At 46.2% G+C, this 25,254-nt stretch overlaps 1 protein-coding gene across 1 annotated transcript; it reads left to right on the forward strand.

Annotated features, from left to right (window-relative positions):
* Positions 1-8,278: 8,278 nt before the first annotated feature.
* On the forward strand, positions 8,279-21,463 carry LOC120924617 (gamma-crystallin 1-like). The gene is made up of 3 exons (XM_040335611.1): positions 8,279-8,369; positions 18,972-19,214; positions 21,143-21,463. The coding sequence occupies exons 1-3, from the start codon at positions 8,361-8,363 to the stop codon at positions 21,407-21,409; spliced, it is 519 nt and encodes a 172-aa protein (XP_040191545.1). The 5' UTR covers positions 8,279-8,360; the 3' UTR covers positions 21,410-21,463.
* Positions 21,464-25,254: the final 3,791 nt, after the last annotated feature.

Raw genomic sequence — 25,254 nt, forward strand, 5'->3', positions numbered from 1 at the left:
GGGTGGAATTTTCCCTTTCCTGGAGGTGGGCTGTATTCTGTATGTCTCTTTATACTCATGACAATGTCAGGAATATACTGGGACTTTTCAGGTTCTACATAGAAAGTATTCCACATTATTAAAAATAATAATTTTTAATAAGATATGGTGTGTGTGTGTGGAATGCATCCATGTGGAGCCTGAAAAGTGCAGTCCACTCTGACTTCCAGGGGGGGGCAATTGACCCCCCTTGCCCTATGGAGCGGATGCCCATGCTTGTGAACTCTATAACTTTCACACAGACCAAATAATATACACTAATATGGGTTACTTTTACCAAAGATATGTAGCAGTATAAATGTTGGCACAAATGTATGAACAATAACTTCTTATTTGCAAAATTTTATACTAGAAACAAAAAAAAACCTTTTTTTTTTTTTTTTCAAAATTTGTGCTCTTTTCTTACTTATATCGCAAAAAAATAAAAACCCTAGTGGTGATTAAATACAACGAAAAAGAGAGCTCCATTTGTGTGAAAAAAAATTATTGTTTGGGTACAGCGCCTAAATGCAGCCTATGTGCCCAGCTCCAGTCTATGTGCCCCTAAGTTTGATTTGCCTAGATGCAGCCTATGTGCCCATTTGCAGCCTCACCTTCTCTCGTGGAGTGAGGGAATCACCGAGCCGTCATCTCCTGTGAGTGAGGGAATCACCGAGCCGTCATCTCCTGTGAGTGAGGGAATCACCGAGCCGTCATCTCCTGTGAGTGAGGGAATCACCGAGCCGTCATCTCCTGTGAGTGAGGGAATCACCGAGCCGTCATCTCCTGTGAGAGAGGGAATCACCGAGCCGTCATCTCCTGTGAGTGAGGGAATCACCGAGCCGTCATCTCTGTTCATCTAGTTCATTCGGCGGCAGTCACATACACAGTCCCCCCTCCGCCATCGGCATTGGACCAGCTCCTGTGATTGATAAAACACTGGTCCAATGCCGGTGGCAGAAGCGGGACTGTGTGTGTGACGTTAGAGCCGAGTAAACAGGAGAGACGGCTCGTGAATTCCGGCGGCACTCGGCAGCGGTCGTCCCCCTTCTTCCCCTCCGAGCCTAAGGTACACTATCGGCGTATAGCGCGCACCCGTGATTTTCCCCCTATTTTCAGGGGGAAAAAGTGTGCGGTATACGCCGATAAATACGGTAATAATAATATAATATAATAAGTAATATAATATAATGCAATACAATATAATAATAATAATAGAAACTGCAGTTGTCACATACAAAGTGCAATAACCCATGCCACCAAAAAGTTGTATATCAGAGGTAAAATCCGATCCACATAAATGTACTAGTTTAGGAAAAACATTAATTATTGAATGGGGGAAAAAAAAATATGAATAAACAATAAAAAAGTATTACATAAAAAAATAAAGGGTTTTATACTAAACAAATTAAATTACAGAGGCAATAAATTATAAAAAATTAAAACAAATATATAAAACAATATACAATATATAATATAATATAATATCATATAATTATTGTGTAGGTTGGCCAATACCGACCATGTTGCTTCTTTTTCCATAATAAAGCGATAAACTTCTTTGTTCAATGTTAGACAGCCGTGACAATAATATTATTCTTGAAATCTTTCAATTACACCCCACTTTGTAGGCACATTTTGTCTCAATTTATTTTTTTTATAAAAAATATATAGCTAACCTCATGTCACTGTTTATAGAAGTCAAATACTACTTAAATTGTGGGTTCCTTTTTTTTCCCAAAGTTCATCTAATGCAAAATTAAAACATTACAGTTGCACATCTTTTTTGTTTCATAGTGAGGTAAAAATATTTTTTTAGTAGAGTTATTCATATAGTTACAAGATTTAAGAATTTCCTTTACAATTATCAATCGATATTTATCAGACGTTCATTCGCCAACTAATTTGCCAAGTAAAGCTAATTTTTTTTTGAGAAAACAAAAACAATCCCCTCTGGGTGATCTTTGTACTATGCAAGAATATTAATACTGTATATGGATGATTTAAAGTGGAACGTTCGTCAAGAAATGAAGTCCTGTTACAGTAGGTCACTTCATGCTGCCCCCTTTTGAAGGTATAGGTATGTAACACATTATGCCGCGTACACACCATCGTTTTCTGCGATGGAAAAAAACGTCATTTTCAAAAACGTCAATTTAATTGACCGTGTGTGGGCAAAAACGTCGTTTTATGTCTTCTAAAAAACGACAGAAAAAAATTGAAGCATGCTTCAATTTTATGTGTCGTTTTTGGCCGACGTCGTTTTCTGTGTTCTAAACATTGACCGTGTGTACGTAAAAACGTCGATTTAAGCCCGCGCATGCTCAGAAGCAAGTTAGGAGACGGCAGCGCTCATTCATGTAAAACGACTGTTCAGAATGGAATCAGCACATTCGTTAAGGTGTTTTTCAGCTTATAGACAAGAAAACGAAATTTAAAGCACAGTCACTGAAAATCACGAATCGTATCTCACCAAACTTTTACTAACACGCAGCAACACGATATCAGCAAAAGAGGCCGTCTTCCGCATGGAAACGACCCTTTATAGTGACGTCGTGCGTGATTGACGGAACTGCGCTGTGCTAGAGCGTTGTGAAAAAGCGATGGTGTGTATGCTACGTCGTTGTTCAAATTGAAGTTTGAAAAATGACGTTTTTTTAAAGCACATAAAGCGTCGCATTTTTCCATCGCAGAAAACGATGGTGTGTACGCGGCATTAGAGATAAGTGCCTATACTGTTTACAATCCAGTAATGCACTGTCTCACTCTGCTCTGCACATGCTCAGTTGCTCCCAATTCTCGGCACTGTGCCAAAAATCTGAGCTATCAGAGGCTGATCAGCTGAGAGCTTTAAGACTTACTGTTGCTGTAAGGGAAATAAATCAACAGGAATGCCAGGGACTGTGCTGAGGGAACACAGATTAACCATTTCCCATCCGCTGTATGCAGAATGACGGGCCGCAGGGTGGTTCTATTATCCTGACTGGGTATCATATGACGTCCAGCAGGATAAGGTGCAGCAATAGATGTGTGCGCTCTGACACACTGCACCTCCGATCTTGGTAAAGCACCTATGACGTAGGCTCTTTACCATGTAATCAGCTGTGTCCAATCACATCTGGTCATATCATAACCAGGAAGTGCCATTTATTGGCTTTTCCTCTATTCGCGCTGACAAGGCGTGAGTAGAGGAGAGACGATCAGCGACTCTCCTGAAAGGGGGGGGGGGTCTGTGCTTATAATCAGTGAATTGATTATCAGTGCAGACTCATCAAGGATGCCCACTAGAGCCCACCAGGAAAGCCCATTGGAGACCACCAGGCATGCCAACCTGTGCCCACCATCGATTCCTCTCAGTGCCCTTTAAGGATGCCAATCAGTACCCAACAGTAATGCCTGTCAATGCCTCCTCATCAGTGCTGCCTATCAGTGCCCATCAGTGCCACCTACAGTAGCAGTGCCACCCATGAGTGCCCATCAGTGCCATCTATCAGTGCCCTTCGGTGCTGCATACTAGTGCCTCATCATTGGTGCCCATCAGTGTCCGTCAGTGAAGGAGAAAACATACTTATTTATAAAATGTTATAACAGAAACAAAGAAAAAATATTTTTTTCTAAATTATCTGTATTTTTTTATAAAAAAAAACAAGTGGAGATTAACCACTTGCTGACGGCCGTACGACTTTGTACGGCCTCAGCGCGGCTCCCAATTTCTAACAGGCCGTGTTTTTACGGCCTCTCCTTTACACGTTCCCCGCGCGCGCTCCCGAGCGCGCGGCGGGGAACTTCTGTACTGGCCGTGTCCCTTGGACACAGCCAGTCACAGATCGCCGTGAACGGCCAATCGGAGCGGCCGTTTCCTAGGCGATCTGTGCGGCCAATGAGAGATGATCTCATATGTTTACATATGAGATCATCTCTCATTCCCGGCTCTCGCAGACAGCGGTGCTGTCAGGGGAGAGAGGAGACGGATCTGTGTCTCTTGTACATAGAGACATAGATCGGTCACCCCCCCAGTCACCCCCCCTTCCCCCACAGTTAGAACACTAATTAGGGTACACATTTAGCCCCTCCCTCACCCCCTAGTGTTAACCCTTCCCTGCCAGTCACATTTATACAGTAATTTGTGCATATTTATAGCACTGATTGCAGTATAAATGTGAATGGCGCCAAAAATGTGTCAAAAGTGTCCGATGTGTCCGCCATAACGTCGCAGTCCCAATAAAAATCGCAGATCGCCGCCATTTCTAGTAAAAAAAAAAATTTATACAGTAATTAGTGCATATTTATAGCACTGATTGCAGTATAAATGTGAATGGCGCCAAAAATGTGTCAAAAGTGTCCGATGTGTCCGCCATAACGTCGCAGTCCCAATAAAAATCGCAGATCGCCGCCATTTCTAGTAAAAAAAAAAAAAAAAAAATAATAATAATTCTGTCCCTTATTTTGTAGGCGCTATAACTTTTGCGCAAACCAGTCGTTTATTGCGATTTTTTTTTTTTTTACTAAAAATATGTAGAATACGTATCGGCCTAGACTGAGGATAAAAAAAAAAACGTAAAAAAAAAAATTGAGCTATTTATTATAGCAACAAAGTAAAAATATTTTATTTTTTTTCAAAATTGTCGCTCTATTTTTGTTTATAGCGCAAAAAATAAAAACCGCAGAGGTGATCAAATACCACCAAAAGAAAGCTCTATTTGTGGGGAAAAAAGGACGTTAATTTTGTTTGGGAGCCACGTCGCACGACCGCGCAATTGTCAGTTAAAGCGACGCAGTGCCGAATCGCAAAAAGTCCTCTGGTCAGGAAGGGGTTTAAGTGCCCAGTAAGGAAGTGGTTAAATACCACTTAAAATAAATCTCTATTTGTGGGGGGAAAAAAAGCATTATAAAAATTCTGTTTGGGGACAGTGTTGCATGACCGCGCAATTGTCATTCAAAATATGACAGCGCTGAAAGCTGATATTGGCCTGGGCGGCAAGGGGGTGAAAGAGCTTTGTATTGAAGTGGTTAAAGCAGAGTTCCACCCAGAAATGGAACTTCCACTAATCAGAATCCTCCCCCCCTTTTCCGGGGGGAGGGGGAGCTGATACTTGTTAAATCCAGGTATTTGCTCCCACTTCCGGCAAAAGATCACTGCACATTCTGCAGCAAACTACGCCATGTCCGCCCCTCCTCCCCCCCCCCCCCCATCTTCCGGGAGACACATAGGTCCCAGAAGACAGCAGGAATCTCTCAGGATGCGCAGTAGGGAACCATGAGTGAAGCCGAAAGTCTTCACTGCATTGTGCCCCTTACAAGGAATGGCGGCGGCAGCACCCGTGATTTGATCTGAAGATCGACTTCGGGTGCCGACATCGCGGCCTCCCTAGACAGGCAAGTATTTGTAGCTGCTGACTTTGAATTTTTTTTCCAGGCAAAACTCCACTTTAAGGAAGGAGAAAAAAGTAGGAGAGGGGAAAAAGGACAAACTCTGCTGCCGGGAGACACAGAAGAGTTAAACTTACCGGGACAATTTTTTTTAAGGCACTTAAAAAAGCAATAAGTGATCATTTGATAAACAAAACTGTGGGGACGGTGACACACTGCATCCGATCACAGCCTCAATGAGGAGGAGAGCTGGCTGGAGCAGACAGAGAGAGGATATATCACTGCTTGGAGCTGCGATGTCGGTGTCTTCATGCTACAACGTCCCACCTTCTGGATCTGCTTCTATGATAGACTTCACAATGGTCCAATTTCCCGGAATTTGACTATTTTGCTGTCTATCATAGGAGCCGATCCAGGAGGCAGTATTTTGTTTGGCAGTGGCCATTGTAGCACCAGCCACCAGATCTGAGCCCCCCTCCCCCTGTCAATGAGTATGGGGTACATAGTACCTCTAAGCATTCACCAAAAAAGTGTCAAAAAGAAATAAAAACACACACACACACAGTTTTTAAAGATTCCTTTAATAAAATAAAAAAAAATGTCCCCCAATGTAGATCCATTACCGCTGAATCCCCCCAAAAAAGCTCCACCGCGATAAAGGCTAATCACCATCTACCTGCTCCGCCATCTGACAGTTCTTAAATAGGCAAGGAGTGGAGCCACCGGGCGACATCACCTGGTTGGAACCGTTCCATGTTACGTAACCAATCTGTGCATGCAGGGTCTGTGACATCACATGGGGGCAATGCCACCAAGTGGCCCCACCACTTACCTATTTAAGAACTGTCAGATGGCGGAGCAGGCAGTTGGCCCTTAGCCTTAACCGCAAGCTGTTTTTCTTTTTCTGTGTCTGGCGGGGTGGCGAGTGTAGCGGATTGCTGAGAGGCTGAGTCGGGCATCAGTCCAGGCACCTGGCGGATCCAGACTTTATTGTCGCGATGACGCTGTGCCTGGACTGTTTTCTGTAACGTTAGAAGAGAGCGGACTTCAGACCATTCTCTGCTGAAAACCAGTCAAAGGAGTGCAAAACGAATTGCACTCTTGTGACCCGTAGAAGAAGCCCAGCCAAATGAGCTCAGGCTGGACTTTGCCTTTAACCACTTAAGCCCCGGACCATTATGCAGGTAAAGGACATGGCCCCTTTTTGCAAATCGTGACTGCGTCGCTTTAACTGACAATTGCGCGGTCGTGCGACGTGGCTCCCAAACAAAATTGCTGTCCTTTTTTCCCCACAAATAGAGATTTCTTTTGGTGGTATTTGATCACCTCTGCGGTTTTTATCAACCCTATATCAACACTAGGGGGCGATCAAGGGGTTAATCGTCTTCCCTCTGCATGTTCAAACTGAAGGGGGGATGGGACTGACTAGGGGAAATGACAGATCGCTTTCATACTTTGTATGAACACACAATCAGTCATTTCTCCCCTGAAAGAACCAGGATCTGTGTGTTTACACACACAGATCCCGGTTCCCGCTGTATCACAATCGATCGCGGGTGCCCGGCGGTCATTGTGCCCGCCGGGCACTCGCATCGGCTCTAGGGACGAGCAGCAAGCGCGCGCGTGCCTCTGGTGGCGTGCGCGCGCCCCTAGTGGCCACAGGGCAAAGCGACGCAATATAAGGTTGTTTCGCCCAGCCGAGCCATGTTGCTGCAGTAAAACTGCGGCGGCTGGTCAGCAAGTGGTTAATGTGTTGGGTTATTTTGAGGGGACGGCAAATTTACACTGTAATACAAGCTGTACACTCACTACTTTACATTGTAGCAAAGTGTCATTTCTTCAGTGTTCTCACATGAAAAGATAGAAGTTTATATTTACAAAAATGTGAGGGGTGTACTTACTTTTGTTAGATACTATGGGCTAGATTCAGCAAGCTTTTACGGTGGCGTATCTCCAGATACGCCGCCGTAATTTCAAATCTGCGTCGGCGTATCGTTACGCCGATTCTCCAAGGCAGATACGTCTAAAAAATAGGCTTCCTCCGCCGACGTAACTTGAATGCGGCGGCGTATAATTGTGTGCATTCTTACGCTGGCCACTAGGGGCGCTTCCGTTGTTTTCGGCGTAGAGTATGCAAATTACCTAGTTACGCCGATTCACAAACGTACGTGCGCCCGGTGGTAGTTTTTTACGTCGTTTGCGTAAGGCTTTTTCGGCATAACATTGCTCCTGCTATTAGGTGGCGCAGCCAATGTTAAATATGGACGTTCCCGCTTCGAAATTTGAATTTTTTACGTCGTTTGCGTAAGTCGTTCGCGAATAGGGCTGGACGTAATTTACGTTCACGTCGAAAGCAATGACGATTTGCATCGGAATTTCGAGCATGCGCACTGGGATTCTTTCACGAACGGCGCATGCGGCGTTCGTAAAAAAACGTCAAAAACGCGGGGTCACCATAATTTAAATAAAACACGCCCCCTCATCATCTTTTGAATTACGCGCGCTTACGCCGGCCCCATTTACGCTACGCCGCCGTAAGTTACGAGGCAAGTGCTTTGTGAATACAGCACTTGCCTCTCAAACTTACAGCGGCGCAGCATAAATACGATACGCTGCGCCGCCGTAAGAAGGGGCGCAGCTACGTGAATCTAGCCCTGTATATATATATATATATATATATATATATATTACACACACATGCACAAAAACATACATATACACATTCTAGTCCATGTGTGTCAGCATTGTCTCTGTTCATGTATGGCAAATTTGAATGCTGATTCACCCAGAAAGGTTCAAACAATAGAAACCAACTAAAGTTCAACACAGTAAAGTGGAAAAAGCCATTCATTCGGCACACAATGCTCAATGTCAGCATGTGAGTGTGTAGGCAGCAAAGGACATATATAAGGACCAGTTTCAATGAGGCCGTTACTGGTGCAGTGTGGAGCACGTTGACAAATCAAAGCAAAATGGGAAAGGTAAGAGACTTAGGGCCCCAATGAGTAAGTGGAGGACGGGTATTACCGCATAGTTACTCCACATTTTTATGTTTCATTTATAAAAGATACCTCTTGCAGCCATTTCCAGCTCTCTCCGGCCGTGTGTTCCGCGTGGAAATTTTTTTCTGGTTTGTACTTTGAGCTGTGGATTCAGCGTCGGCATGAGTTTGCCACTCAACCCAAAACCATTCCTTAATGGCCTTACCGGTAAGCCAGTAATGGTGAAACTGAAGTGGGGTATGGAGTACAAGGGATACCTGGTCTCTGTGGATGGCTACTACTTTCGTCCGAATTTTGGGTATTTTCGTTATCGTTTTAACAAACGAAAACGAACGCGCAGAATCTGAAATCCAAAAGATCCGACATAAAAAAATGCATTATTTTCGTTGCTACAACAGTTCGATATAGATAGGAGTTTCGACATGACGATGACAATAGCAATCTGTGTCCATTGAATCTGTGGTCCAACGTGGAGAGGCGTGAGAGTCTTGGCTTCCCGGAAGAAGAGAATAGATGCCGAGAGAGGACTCGAGTGTAACTAGGCGGTTACCTTGGTGCAGCCTTCTCTCTTTTGGGTTACACTATGGAGATTGAGTGGTCTGATCTGTGAAAGTGAAAAACGTACCCTGGAGATCCTGGAAACTGTCTCGGTGGTTTTACTTGGCTACATGCTTAATTATTTCAATTATCTGGTAAGCAGCTAGGTTATACTGGTGGAGGACACTATCATCTGTCTTACAGATTCACGGGATACTGCCAGGATACTTTTCACCCATTTGGAGAATTTTCTTCCTTCTTTTTGATTTTCTCTGCGATTTCTCCACTCATATGGACTTTGCACTATTCATTGGTTTTTCTCAGATTTCACTAGTGTTTTGTGCATGTAGCACCTATTTATATTTGAACGTCACGTTGATATTGTTTCACATTTTGTAGCGCAGCTCTTTTCACAACCATTTGTATTTATGTCCATCTAACATATGAGTTGCAGCAGCTTGTTTTTTTGTTTTTCACTAGTTATTTTTATTTTGTTATTTTTTCATGTTTTTTATTCATTCGTGGCTGGTCTCATACCATTTATGTTTGAATTGACCAGCGCAGTATTTATTCCTATACACGTCCAATGTGCCCAACCTTAACTCTATGGGCTAGATTCACAGAGAGATACGACGGTGTATCTCCTGATACGCCGTCGTATCAATGACTTTGGCCCCGTACACACGAGAGGATATCCGCTGGAAACGGTCCGCCGGACCGTTTCCAGCGGATAAATCCTCTGGCGGATTTGGATCTAATGGCTGTACACACCATCAGATCGAAATCCGTGCGGAATACATCCGCAGTGACGTGTCGCGCGGTCGCCGCGACGATGACGCGGCGCCGTGCGCGACGCTGGAAGGTAAATACTTCCACGCATGCGTCGAATCATTACGACGCATGCGAGGGAGGGGAGCAGACGGACTTATCCGGTGAGTTTGTACAGACGACCGGATCAGTCCGCTGGACTGGATTCCAGCGGATAGATTTCTTAGCATGCTAAGAAATTTGTATCCGCTGGGAATCCGTCGGCTGGATTTTTATCCGCCGGGAAATGTCCGCTCGGACGTACACACGACCGGATCTATCTGCTGGAACTGATCCCCGAATCAATCCCAGCGGATAGATCCGGTCGTCTGTACGAGGCCTTAGGCTTTAGGCCTTAGGCTGGTCGTATCTATGCGCCTGATTCATAGAATCAGTTACGCATAGATATGCCTAGGATCCGACAGGTGTTACGCTCGCGCCGAAACCACTGACGTCCTAGCGACGTCAGTGGGAGCAATGCACGCTGGGAAATTTCACGGACGGCACATGCTCATTTAAATTGGCGCGGGGACGTGCCTGATTTAAATAGTACACTCCCTCTAGCCGCGGAATTTGAATTCCGCCGGGGGTTTTACGATCCGCCGCCGCCTTTTTGGAGGTAAATGGTTTGTGAATTACCCACTTGCCTCTCAAACTTGCGGCAGTGGATCTTAAATCACATAGATCACGTGGATCTAAAGATCCGCTGATCTATGTGAATCTAGCCCTATTAGTCCAAGATTATTCTACATAGAGAGGAAAGATTCAACATAGAGAGAAAGGATTTGACATTATAGAGACAGTGTTGGGGTAGACCAGGGGTCTCAAAACTGGGGCAAGAGGGCCAGATGTGGCCCTTTTCTAGCTTCTATCTGGCCCTTGGGGCACTATTCCTTCCACTGACGCCAACAATGGAGCACTCTTTCTTCCACTGATACCAATGATGGGATACTATTCCTCCTACTAATAGGGGCACCACCCCTATTGACCACCAATCCTGAGGCCATATTTATTCTCACTGATGTCAACATTTTTTGCCCCTGCTGGCCACAATGTTTAAAAATGTTGGAGACCCCTGAGGTAGACCATTCAACATGAACGGCGAAGATTCGATGAAGCAGCGAAAAACATACAAACGTTGAATCTGTCGTTGAAGGCTTATGGTGTCCGTCGAAAGTTCTAAGAAGATTCGACAAGCAGCTAAACTGTACGACGCCGCAATCGTACATTTCCGGTCAAATGTTCGGCCCATAGACTATAGAAGAATTCTAATGTTGGTTGACTACTACTAATAATTTATAAATATAATTATTACTAGTGTCATACAACATTAGAATTCTACTATAGCTTGTAGTTGGAACATTTGACCGGAAATGTACACTTGCGGCGATGTACAGTTTAGCTGCTCCGTCGAATCTTCTTAGAACATTCGACAGACACCATAAGCCTTCAACGACAGATTCGACTTTAATTCATTCGGATTTTCGGACGAATGCATTTTTTAACAAAACAAAATAAATAAAAACGAGTTTCAGGAGTAATTAAATAAATGTATTTTTTGGACGAAAACAAAATATTTCAGTGTGCACATGTCTAATGGCTACATGCACATGCAGCTCGCCAATACAGAAGAGTATATTGATGGGGCATTGTCCAGACATCTTGGAGGAGTTCTAATAAGGTGCAATAATGTATTGTATACAGGGCCGGCGCTAGGCCTAGGGCGCCAGGGTAGGGGGAGCAGCAAAATCCGGATCCCGATCATTAAAATACCTTGTGGACCGGCCTTTTTTAAAACCATTCCTAGTTTGCGCCAGCCGCTAGGCTAGGGGGCGAGTTGCGCCTGTGGAGACATTCACATCACCCTTACCAGTCTATTCCCAGCCGGCAGTAAGGGGAGAGAGCCGGGACAGCAGCTGGCCGGAAGTGCTGCATGATGGTGGAAACGGCGGGTGAGATAGTGACTAAAGGCTGAAGCCGACCTGGCCCCTACATGCAAGTCCTGGCTTGCCTCCACGATGTCCGATCCCCCCACCCCCCTTCAGGCCACTTGGGGATCTGTTGTGACTTGAGAAGAGGAGAGACGGGCAGCAGCAGAAGCGCAGTTCTTCAGAAAAGCCTTCACTGCCGCTGGATTGATCAGGTACATTAGTGGATACACAGGCAGGAGGACGATCAGTGCTACAGCTTTCACCAAGTCACAAGAAATAAAAAAAAACTCTGCTGTCACGTTTACAATGCACTGTGTACAGAGAGGAAACTGGTTTGTGTGTGTGTGTGTGTGGGGGGGGGTACAGATGTGTGTGTGGGGGGGGTACAGATGTGTGTGTGTGTAGGGTGGTACAGAGTGGGAACGTGTGTGTGTGGGGGGGGTACAGGTGTATGTGTGTGGGGGGGGGTACAGAGTGGGAACTGGTGTGTCTGTGGGGGGGCAGATGTGTGGGGGGGGTACAGAGTGGGAACTGGTTTGTGTGTGTGGGGGGGGAGACATATGTGTGTGTGTGTGGGAGGGGGGTTCAAAGTGGGAACTGGGGGGGTACAGAGTGGGAACTGGTGTGGGGGGACAGATGTGCAGGGGGTACAGAGTGAGAACTGGTGTGGGGGGGCACAGATGTGTGTGTGTGTGGGGGGGGGTACAGAGTGGGAAATGGTGTGGGGGGGGACAAATGTGTGTGTGTGTGGGGGGGTACAGATATGTGTGTGTGGGGGGGGTACAGATGTGTGTATGTGTGTGTGTGTATGTAGGGTGGTACAGAGTGGGAACGTGTGTGTGTGGGGGGGTACAGATGTGTGTATGTGTGTGTGTGTAGGGTGGTACAGAGTGGGAACGTGTGTGTGTGGGGGGGTACAGATGTGTGTGTGTGGGGGGGGGGTACAGGTGTGTTTGTGGGGGGGTACAGAGTGGGAACTGGTGTGTGTGTGGGGGACAGATGTGTGTGTGTGTGGGGGGGGTACAGAGTGGGAACTGGGGAGAGGGCAGAGTGGGAACTGGTGTACGGGGGGGCAGATGTGCATGGGGGTACAGAGTGGGAACGGGGGGGTACAGAGTGGGAACTGGTGTGGGGGGGGACAGATGTGCATGGGGGTACAGAGTGGGAACTGGTGTGGGGGGGAGAGAGGTGGGTTAGTGTGGGGTGTTACAGAGTGGGAACTGGTGTGGGAGAGAGGTGTGGGTGTGGGGGGTACAGAGTGGGAACTGGTGTGGGGGGGGAGAGGTGTGTGTGTGTGGGGGTACAGAGTGGGAACTGGTGTGGGAGGGGGAGAGGTGTGTGTGTGGGGGTACAGAGTGGGAACTGGTGTGGGGGGGAGAGAGGTGTGTTAGTGTGGGGTGTTACAGAGTGGGAACTGGTGTGGGAGAGAGGTGTGGGTGTGGGGGGTACAGAGTGGGAACTGGTGTGGGGGGGGGAGAGGTGTGTGTGTGTGGGGGTACAGAGTGGGAACTGGTGTGGGAGGGGGAGAGGTGTGTGTGTGGGGGTACAGAGTGGGAACTGGTGTGGGGGGGAGAGGTGTGGGGGGGGTTGTCTTTTGGCTGGGTCCAGAGGCACAGGTGCAGGCCTGTGGACCACGGCAGAAGAAATAACTGAAGAGGCACCGCAAAAATCTCAGTGAGGGGCGGAGCGAATGTCACGCGTGGGGGGGGGGGGGCGTCAAAATGAGGCTTCGCCTAGGGTGTCAAAAATCGTTGCACCAGCCCTGATTGTATATACGTAGAGTAGAAGAGGAGGAAGAAGACGGTGAGATGAGAGAATTTCCAAATGAGTTTTTTAAAAAAAAAATCTTGAAACTTCTCTTTCGAGGTTATTGTTGGAACCTCGAAAGAGAATCAGGTTCGGGCAATCAGGTTCCCCAGACGAAGAAACGAGACAGTTTCGTAACACATAGGGATTGGCCGTAGGACAAGACGTACACCAGGAGTGATGTGAGACAGCGCAGAGGACGCCACTGTTTGTTTACATGCTCGTTTTTATGGTTTTTATGTAAGCGCAACTTGTTTTCAATAAATGTCCTATTTTACTTTATACTGCACCATTGGAGGCCCTCTTTTGTCCCTCTTGTTTCCCTGGCTTGGGACCTTCCAGGTACTACATTCAGCCATCAGATTCACACCCGTTGGTATCAGGAGACATTGAGGAGACTGCCGTGAGGTGGAGTTTGATGTCTTCATATTGTTTATATATGAATGTTTTGCGCAATTACTGATGAAAGTCAGCTTCATCGGATATCTGATGAAAAAATTCATTGGATTAGATTCTATCAGATATCCGATCGTGTGTACAGGGCTTTAGAGGTGCCTCTCTTCTCTTTTATATCATGTAAAAACAATTCTTTGATATACAAGTGCTTTGGATTACAAGTATGTTTCTGGAACGAATTATGCTTGCAATCCAAGGTTTTACTGTATCTGTATTGCCGGGACCCGACAATTCATTATAACCTCGAGTAGTTTTAAAGTAGTACTTTTTTTCCTTTAGAAATGTCATTTTGTGCAAGGACTTTTCTAAATACGGGAAACATGCGCTACTTCACAGGCATATTATAGATACCCCCCAGGTACGAAATTTAAAGGGGTTGTAAAGACAAAAATATTTTCCTCTTAAATTAAAGTCTGACAGTAGCTGATAAAGTAAAAAGTAATGTTTTGCATTATAACTAGTTTGATACCTGTTGAAATCGAGCTGTTTTATTCACCTCCGTCACTCCTGAATCATTATTCTGACTGACTTCCTGGTTTGCGGTGCGCATTCATTCTTGCTACATCACGGCCTAATGGGAACTACAGTTCCCATTAGGCTTAGCCTCCATGCCTGTGAGGGATAAGAGAGCATCTTCACGCAGGGCTGTAGTCATAGGGAGGGGGTGAGCACATTCTGCTTTCCACCATGCAAAACGGCTCAGATGCTGGTGGAAAGCAAGAAGAGGAGTGACAGGAAATGGCATTTTCAAACCAGGATTACTGTATTTTGGAGGTTAAAAGGAAAAACTAGGTAAGTGATATTTAAATGCTCTTGCTTACAGCAATCAATTGATCTGAGTGAGTGAGAAACTTGTAAAGCGCAACACATGCGAACTGAATCGCCTCTGGGCGCTGTAGCCATTTCATGGGTGAGGGAAACCCCTTGACCTCAGAAGAGATGGGCTTTAATCCTTCTCCTGAAGGCCAAGTGGTCCGACTCCAGTCGGATGGTAGTTGGTAGCGCATTCCAATGCCGAGGTCCTTGGACTGCAAATCTTCGATCTCCTTTGGACTTGTATCTGGCTTTGGGTATCTGGACAAGGTTTTGATTGGTAGATCGCAGAATGCGATTGGGGTTATGGGCTTTTATTTTTTCGCATAGATATTGGGGGGCGTTGCCTTGAATACACTTATGCATTAGGCAGAGTGCATTGAAAGAGATTCTGTCTTTTACTGGCAACCAATGAAGGGATCTCAGTGAAGGTGAGATTGATTCCCATGTTTTTTTGCCAGTCACTAATCGAGCGGCCATGTTTTGAACGACTTGCAGACGAGTGATTTGGTATTTGGGGAGACCTAGATAGAGGGCATTTGCGTAGTCAAGTCCGGAATTGATAATTGTTCCCACCACGACTGCAATGTCCTCTTTCGGGAAAAAGGGCGTGAGTCTGCGTAATAAGCGCAGCAGATGGTGTGATCCGCTGACTACTGACCCTATTTGTGCATCCATTGTCATGTAGGTGTCAAAAATGACCCAGAGACTCTTGGCTTTGGTGCTAGGGGTGATAGTTTTACCCAGAATGGGCGGGGGAGTCCAGGTTGACGTGGGGTGACTTTTCCAGTTAGCGTGAAACAGGAGAAGTTCTGTTTTTGAACCGTTGAGTTTAAGACAACTGTTTGTCATCCAGTTATCTATTAGAGAGAGGCATTCCTCTAGTCCAAGAGAATGATCCTTTTTGTTGCAGATGAGAAATACAATTGTGTATCGTCTGCATAGGAGTGGTAAAGTAACTTGTGGTTACTGATGATTTCAAAGAGAGGGCGAAGATAGATATTGAACAGTACGGCGATAAGGGAGATCCCTGAGGGACTCCGCAGGATACCGTGCGTTGTTCAGAAATGAAGGACCCCAGTTTCACTGTTTGGGAACGGTTTTCCAAGAAGGAGGAGAACCAGGGTGAAACATCTTCTGCGACTCCGGCTACTTCAGCTAGCCTAGCCAGTAGTAGTCCGTGGTCTACAGTGTCAAAAGCCGCGCTTAGGTCCAGCAGTATCAGGAGAGAGGGTTCTCCTTCGTCTGCGGCCTCTAGAACGTCATCCCATATTTTGAGCAGTGCCGTTTCTGTTCCGTGACCCGGACGGAAACCTGATTGAAGCGGATCGAGTAATTTATGGGTGTCTAAATGCAGTTGTAGCTGTTGTACAACTTCTTTCTCCATTACCTTGGAAAAACATTTAGAGCTGTAATGGGCCTCTGTTTGTTTGGGTCTTTGGGGTCGAGGGTAGTTTTTTTTAGAATTGGTTTTATTGTACCTTGTTTCAGCAAGGTGGGCACCATGCCCTCCTTGAATGATTGGTTTATGAGCTGCGTGATAGCTGGTGCCAGTATATCGGCACATTGTTTCAGCAGTTTAGTGGGGATGATGTCATTGGGCGCTGTGCTGTTGCGCAGAGTCCCGATGATATTTTTAGTGGCATTGATGGAAATGGGTTTTAGAGTGAATTTTGGTGATTTCGGCAGATTTAAGTGGGTATTGGGTTTGTGATTTGACGAACCTTTAGTGTTCCTTTAAAGGAATATTTCACTTTTATTGTTTAACTAAAAGGTGAATATATGAGAGAGACTCATTATATCCAAAGCAAGATTGTTCAAGCCGTGATTTGTCATAATTGTGATGATTATGGCTTACAGCTCATGAAAAAAACAAATCTCAGAAAATTTGAATCTTACATGCAATCAATAAAACAAGGATTGTACATAGAACAATATCGGACCTCTGAAAAGTAGAAGCATGCATATGTACTCAGTACTTGGTTTGGGCCCCTCAATGTGGCGTGGCATGGAAGCGATCAGCCTGTGGCACTGCTGAGGTGTTATGGATGCTTCAATAGCGGCCTTCAGCTCTTCTGCATTGTTGGGTCTCATGTCTCTCATCTGTCTCTTGGAAATGCCCCATAGATTCTCTATTGGGTTCAGGTCAGACGAGTTTTCTGGCCAATCAAGCACAGTAATCCCACGGTCATTGAACCATGTTTTGGTGCTTTTGGCAGTGTGGGGGGAGGTGCCAAGTCCTGCTGGAAAATGAAGTCGGCATCCCCATAGAGCTCGTCTGTGGAAGGAAGCATGAAGTGCTCCAAAATCTCCTGGTAGACGGCTGTGTTGACCTCGGACTTAATGAAGCACAGTGGACCAACACCAGCAGATGACACGGCTCCCAGAATCAACACAGACTGTGGAAACTTCACACTGGACTTCAAGAATCTTGCATTGTGTGCCTCTCCATTCTTCCTCCATACTCTGGCTCCTTGGTTTCCAAATGAGATGCAAAATTTGCTCTTATCAAAAAAGAGGACTTTGGACCCCTGAGCACCAGACCAGGTGTGTTTTTCTTTAGCCCAGGAAAGACGCTTCTGATGTTGTTTGTTGTTCAGGAGACTTGACAAGAGGAATACGACATTTGAAGCCCATGTCCAGGATTCGTCTATGTGTGGTGCTCTTGTTGCACTGACTCCAGCCTCAGTCCACTCCTTGTGAAAGTCCCCAACACTTTTGAATAGACTTTTCCTGACGATCCTCTCCAGGCTGCGGTCATCCCTGCTGCTTGTGCACCTTTTTCTTCCACACTTTTCCCTGCCACATAACTTTCTATTAATGTGCTTTGATACAGCACTTTGGGAACATCCAACTTCTTTTTCAATTACCTTTTGAGGCTTTCCTTCCTTATGGAGGGTGTCGATGATGGTTTTCTACACAACTGTCAGGTCAACAGTCTTTCCCATGATTGTGATTCCTACTGAACCATACTGAGAGACCATTTAAAGGCTCAGGAACCATTTGCAGGTGTTATGGCTTAATTATCTGATTAGAGTGGGACACTTTGAGGCTAGAATATTCCACCTTTTCACAATATTCAAATTTTCTGAGATTGTGGATTTGGGGTTTTCATGAGCTGTAAGCCATAATTATCACAATTATGACAAATCACGGCTTGAACTATCTTGCTTGGCATGTAATGAGTCTATCTTATATATTAGTTTCACCTTTTACGTTGCATTAGTGAAATAAATGAACTTTGCACGTTATTCAATTTTTTTTCGAGTTTCACCTGTATATCCTTGAGAGCAGATTAGACCCCGCTGCTTAGATTTAACTCCTATCTTGGTCCCCATAAAGCCCCCCCCCTCCCCCCTCATTTTCTGTCCACATGATGGGATTCAAAATATAAAGTCACATGAGAGGTAACCAGTGGGTTCCACGCTTCTCCACTCTATTCAAAAGTAGAAAAAACTTTTGTCAACTTTTGTGAAGCCAGTTGGTTCTTTAAAGCGGTAGTTCACCCTCACTGGCCTGATTTTACCATCGAGACAGGCATTGTAGCGCGAGCTACAGTATGCCTGTCCCGATTTTTTTAACCCCGGACTCACCTTGTAATCGGACATCGTAGATTTCGGCTCCCGCGGGGAATGGGCGTGCCTATGGAGAGGGAGGATGATTGACGGCCGGCCCTGGCACGTCACTCTCCCCGAAGACAGCCGGAGTAGGTCTCGGCTCTTCACGGCGCCTGCGCACAGGCTATGCGCAGGCGTCGTGAAGAGCCAAGCCTATTTCTGCTATTTCCGGAGAAGCGTGACGCGCCAGAGCCGGCCGTCAATCATCCTCCGTCTCCATAGGCACGCCCATTCCCCGGTATCTTCGATCTACGAGTACAAGGTGAGTACGGGGGTAAAAAATTCGGGACAGGCATACTGTAGCTCGCGCTACAATGCCTGATTTTATGGTAAAAGAAAAAAAAAAAAAAAATTTTCGTTGATAGGGTGAACCCCCGCTTTAAGGGCCAACCACAACTTGAATTATTAACCAGGAATCAGATGAACGTCAAGCCATCTATTGGGACCTAACTTATCTGATTTTGGGCTTTATTTAACTCTGAGCCTTTATGTGTCCTTCTGACAGCTTTAGATATACAATATGCTGGGTATGGCAAATGTATCCAAGCAGTAAAACCAAGAAGCAGAATTCCTTTTGAAGCTCAAAAATACATTTCTATCCTTTTATTCCTCAGATCGTCTTCTACGAGGACAGGAACTTCCAGGGTCGCTCCTATGAGCGTAGCTCTGAATGTTCTGACCTGTCCTCAAACTTCAGACGCTGCAACTCCATCCGCGTGGAAAGTGGGACCTGGATCCTGTATGAGCTCCCCAACTACAGAGGACACCAGTACTTCCTCCATAGAGGAGAGTATCCTGACTTCCAGCAATGGATGGGCTACAATGATTCCATTAGATCTGGTCGTCTGAGCCCCCAGGTAATAACACACAGATTGACATCGTCAATATCCCTAGAATACATCTAGAACACTTCTTTATTACTTTTAATACATTTCAGTATGGATTAAAGAGTAAAATCATCTTGATGCCTGAAATCCACGCACATTGCTCAAACAACACAAATGGAAGCACATACACCAAGGAAAGAACTGGGATTGGAGGTAGGGGGCAGTTTACCAATCAAGCCAGTACCAATGAGATATCATAGGCTAGTGTCACAGGGCCATCCTAATAGCATCATGGGCCCCAGATATCCCCCAAGCACTCTGACCCCTCTACACCCCAGATGTCAGATATGGAGACTCCACTACATCCCTTATACCCCCTACACTGTGGTCTCTCTACATCCCTGATACCTCTAGCACTATAGCCACCCAAGATACTCCAAGCATTGCTACCCCCTATACACCCCAGATCCTCCCGCCCCACATTGTTTTCCCCCTATACTCCCCTCTAAACCCCAGATATCCCCCCCTGCACTCTGACTCCTCTACACCCCAGATATCCCCCCCAGCACTCTGACCCCTCTACACCCCAGATATCCCCCCAGCACTCTGATCCCTCTACACCCCAGATATTTTCCCCAGCACTCTGACTCCTCTACACCTCAGATATCCCCCCCCAGCACTCTGACCCCTCTACACCCCAGATATCCCCCCAGAACTGTTACAATATACCATAAGATACCCCTTGTATTGTGACCCCACTACATCCCTGATACCCCCTACACTGTGGTCGCTCTACATCCCTGATACCTCTAGCACTATAGCCACCCAAGATACCCCAAGCATTGCTACCCCCTATACACCCCAGATCCTCCCGCCCCACATTGTTTTCCCCCTATACTCCCCTCTAAACCCCAGATATCCCCCCCTGCACTCTGAGCCCTCTACACCCCAGATATACCCCCAGAACTGTTACAATATACCATAAGATACTCCTTGTATTGTGACCCCACTACATCCCTGATAACCCTACAATGTGGACTCTCTACATCCCTGATACCTCTAGCACTATAGCCACCCAAGATACCCCAAGCATTGCTACCCCCTATACACCCCAGATCCTCCCCCTCTGAATGGTTTCCCCCCATACACCCTTGATATCCCCCAGCACCATTATTCCATCCATGTAGTACCCCTTTTCCAGTGGAGATACAGTGCATGTAAACTTTTGGCTATGTGGCCACCTTCAGCACTGGACTCACCTATACCAATCAAGCAGGCAGAAGGAGGGGCGGAGGAGGGAGCATCCCTCCGGGTATTCCAAGCCCTTCGGTGCAAACAGTGCTGGACAGCTGAGCTCATTATGAGACCAAGATAACCATCCACAATGCTACTTCCGCAGGCAGCTCCCACTCCAGCTCCTACCCCACAGCCTTTGAGTCCCGAGCATTCAAGCTGCATTAGGCGGGGTCAGAGCATCACTGGCGCTCCAGCCCTGCCCCTCCGCGCTGGCTGTAAAATAATAGGTATCGTTCTGCACAGTACAGCGCACCGCTGCCAGCCTTCCTCCTCTGTGTATCCGTCACTCTCAGTGCCATCATGGGGCCCCCAATTTTGGGGCAGCATGGGCTCAAGGATCAGATGCTTTGGGGAAAGTGCAGGGCCCCCCATGCAGCTGAGGCCCCTGGGCAGTGCCCAGGTGTGCCCACTCATTAAGACAGCCCTATTTATACATTGATAACAGCAGGACACACAGTCAGTATTTGGATCTGCAAACACCACTTGGGTTCAAGGACAGCAATAAAGATGTGGGAGGCACTGAATTATTCCCTAGTCCAAAAATCCAAAACTCTTCTTTAAAATGATCTTGTTTGGTGTTTCAGTATACAGTATGACCACTTTGCCTCTGTTATTAATACTCTTTTTTTTTTGTTTTATTATGGTGTAACCTATTTTAATAGCACGAAGGATCATTCAGAATCAGGATCTACGAGAAAGAAGAGTTCAGAGGTCAGATGATGGAGTTCACTGAGGATTGTCCTCATGTCTATGAGAGATTCCGCTACAATGACATCCACTCCGTCCATGTCCAAGAAGGCTACTGGATGTTCTATGAGGAGCCCAACTACAGAGGACGTCAGTATTACCTAAGACCTGGAGAGTACAGGAGATACAGCGACTGGGGAGCCACAAGCCCCAGAATTGGGTCCTACAGACGTCTCCCTTAACATTTTTAAGTTATAGTAAGGTCACTTCCCTACAATAAACATGTAAAATAATAATGAGGTGTGTAAGTATGATGTATGTACCTATTCAGCTTGCTTCCATAAAGAAGAATTCTAATAAGCAAGGATGACCTGTATATCTTTGGCTTGGGGAACAAATCAAACCATGAAAATAAAACATTTTCTGTGGACTAAAGAAAGTGTACCATGGGGCCGCTCTGATTGGTGGACATGGTGAAAGGTGAGCATTACTAAAGGACATGGTATATTGGGACACAACTTTTCAAATCTTCAGTATCAGACCTCTTTGTGGATGGCATTCATTCACATGACATCTCAGCAGGGCCGATCCTGGGCTGGTGCATGGGGTGCAGCGCACCCAGGAGCCGTAGAGGTGGGGCCGCCAAAGCTCCAGAGTGCTCCCCTCCCTCCTCCTCTCCTTGTCTGTGTCCAGAGGCAGAGCGCATGTAGCAGGTGCTGCAGATCCTCATCCCGCTTGCTCTCTCCACTGGCAACTGACAGGAGCATATCAGAGGAGGAGAGACTGTGCCGCCGCCGCTGTTATCAAAGAGGGCGCTTTGTGTTTTCTGCCCATCCCCCCTCTCTCCTCCTGTCAGAGGAGGAGCGCGAAGCAGCCAGAGATCAGAGCGTTCGCGTTTTGGAGTGGAGAGAGAGCAGCTGCAGGCTTTTCTTTCCCCCTCCCTCTCCTCCTCACGCTGCTGTACTTTACTAATTGTAAAGGGGAGGAGTTAGTAAGATGACCACTCCCATGTGGGGGGGGGGCAGAAATATTTCTGCACCCAGGCATCTGTGACCCCAGGATTGGCCCTAAGGAAGCTAGTATTCAGAGTGTAGAAAGGTAGTATAATGTGTACTGAAGCACTGATATGAAAAAAAATTAATATTAAAAGATGAATAAATGATTAAAGCTGCAGCTATTCAAAAACATAATGCTATGTGAATAAAGTAATATTGCGCTAAAATTAACCTTCCAATATTGCACGAAACTGTATATTTCCCAATGGCACAAAAAGCAGTGAATGTAAAAATAAATACAATACTAATGAGTAACAACCGTGAAATAATAAGTGAACAAATAACCACCAAAAAGTAAATTTCCTGCCCATCTAGAGTTAAAATGGTGAATGCCAAGAGAGGAAAAGACACACCTATCTTGATTGAAAATGAGTCCACGGGGTGGTATCACGATTGTAGCTTCACATAAATAACTGGTAATCTTTATATAGGAATAGGTGATTCTATCTGAACTTCTCCTTATGCTTTGGTTCTCAAAAAAATGTAAACATCATCATTGCGCAAGATTGCTATGATAAAAATGAATCAAAAAGGCTTGGATAGCTACACTCACATCCTATAACGCATATAAAGCGGTCAGTTGCAAACAGCAGGATCCTCCTCACTCCACATCCAGCACTAACAAGCACCGTGGGTGATGTCACTGGGTCCTCCCGACGCGTTGCATCACATGATCACGTGACTTTCTCAAGGGACCCAATATTACTTTATTAACATAGTATTCAGAGACTCCTATATGGCAGATGCTATAGTACTGGCCCAGAGAAAACAAATGCCCCCCAATTCCAGAGTCAAGTCCTTTACTGTTAATAAGTAAAGTGAAGTAACACATGCAACACCTCAGAAGTCCTTCTTCCAGAAGAGCATTTGTGAGGTCAGGCACTAATATTGGACAAGAAGGCCTGACCCACAGTCTCCACTCTAATTCATCCCAAAGGTGTTCTATTGGGTTGGAGCAGGTCTGTCAAGTTCCTCCACCCCAAATTCACTCATCCATGTCTTTATGGACCTTGCTTTGTGCACTGGTGAGCAGTCATGTTGGAACAGGAAGGGGCCGTCCCCCAAACTGTTCCCACAAAGTTGGGAGCATGAAATTGTCCAAAATGTCTTGATATACGGATGCTTTAGGAGTTCTCTTCACTGGAAATAAGGGGTCAAGCCCAACCCCTGAAAAACAACCCAGTGCACAAGGCAATGTCCATAAAGAAATGGATGAGCGAGTTTTGGGTGGAGGAACGTGATTGGTCTGCACAGAGTCCTGACCTCAACCCGATAGAACACCTTTGGGATGAATTCGAGCGGAGACTGTGAGCCAGGCCTTCTCGACCAACATAAGTGCCTGACCTCACAAATGCGCTTCTGGAAGAATGGTCAAACATTCCCATAGATACACTCCTAAACCTTGTGGACGGCCTTCCCAGAAGAGCTGAAGCTGTTATAGCTGCAAAGGGCGGGGCCAACTAAATTTTGAACCCTACGGACTAAGACTGGTATGTCATTAAAGGTAATGTGCGTGCAAGGCCAGGCGTCACAATACTTGTGACAATATAATGGGCATCTAGATAACAATTGCTTTACTGTTGTTAAGCAACAAACACTGGGGTGGATTCAGTAAGCAATTGCGTCTGCGTATCCATAGATACGCAGCGCAATTGCTTAGTTGCGCCGGCGTATCGACTTTTCTGTATTCAGAAAGCTCGATACGCCGACTGCAGCCTAAGATATGACTGGCATAAGGCTCTTATGCCGTCGTATCGCAGGCTGCATTCTTACGCTGGCCACCAGGTGGCGTTCCCGTAGTGGTCAGAGTAGAGTATGCAAATTGCATACTCACGCCGATTCACAACCGTACGCGCGCCCTGCGTACGCATTTTACGTAGTTTTAAAAATGACGTCGTTTGCGTAAGTGAATCGTGAATGGCGCTGGACGCCATTTACGTTCACGTTGAAGCAAATGACGTCCTTGCGACGTCATTTACTGCAATGCACGTCGGGAAAGTTTCCCGACGGAGCATGCGCACTACGTTCGGCGCGGGAACGCGCCTAATTTAAATGATCCACGCCCCCTACTGTCTCTGTTGTGTGTCATAAGTTCTTTCTATGGAAACAAAAACATCCTATTCTACATGTTTAGATAATGGAACTTAACCACTTCCCGACCGCCGCACGACGATATACGTCGGCAGAATGGCACGGGCAGGCAAATGGGGGTACATGTACGTCCCTTTGAATTTGCCGCCGTGTGCGCATGCGCGTGCCCACCGTGTGCCTCGGCAGTGTGTAGGCGGGTCCTGGGAACTCAATGTTCGCCAGCGGCCCTCGATCATGAGACCGAGAGGCAGAATGGGGAGATGCCTATGTAAAAAAGCATTTCCCTGTTTCGCCTAGTGGCAGGACACTGATCTACTGCTCCCTATCATCGGGAGCAGTGGTCGCTGTCATGTCACTGGTAGCCCAGCCCCCCCCCACAGTTAGAATCACTCCCTAGGACACACTTAACCCCTTGATCGCCCCCTATGGTTTAACTCCTTCCCTGCCAGTGTCTTTTACACAGTAATCAGTGCATTTTTATAGCACTGATCGCTGTATTAATGCCAATGGTCCCAAAAATGTGTTAAAAGTGTCCGATGCGTCCGCCATAATGTCGCAGTCACGATAAAAAAAAAAAAAAAAACACTGATCGCTGCCATTACTAATAAAAAAAAATAATAAAAATGCTAAAAATCTATCCCCTATTTTGTAAACACTATGGGCTAGATTCATGTAGAATTAGGCGGGCGTAGCGTATCTCAGATACACTATGCCGCCGTAAGTTTGAGCCGCAAGTCCTGTATTCACAAAGAACTTGCGCTGAAACTTACGGCGGCGCAGTGTAACTGGGCCGGCGTAAGCCCGCCTAATTCAAAATAGGCTGATTGGGGGCGTGTTCTATGTAAAATACTAGTGACCGCACGTATTTGACGTTTTTAATGAACGGCGCATGCGCCGTCCGTGGACGTATCCCAGTGCGCATGCTCCAAATGACGTTGGCA

This window comes from Rana temporaria, chromosome 1 (assembly GCF_905171775.1).
Source record: "Rana temporaria chromosome 1, aRanTem1.1, whole genome shotgun sequence".
Classification (NCBI taxonomy): Eukaryota; Metazoa; Chordata; class Amphibia; order Anura; family Ranidae; genus Rana; species Rana temporaria.

Bases quoted from the DNA above. Each gene is read 5' to 3' on its own strand.
- LOC120924617 (XM_040335611.1), top strand. The intron at 19,215-21,142 runs GTAATAACACAC...CTATTTTAATAG, and splicing joins CTGGTCGTCTGAGCCCCCAG to CACGAAGGATCATTCAGAAT.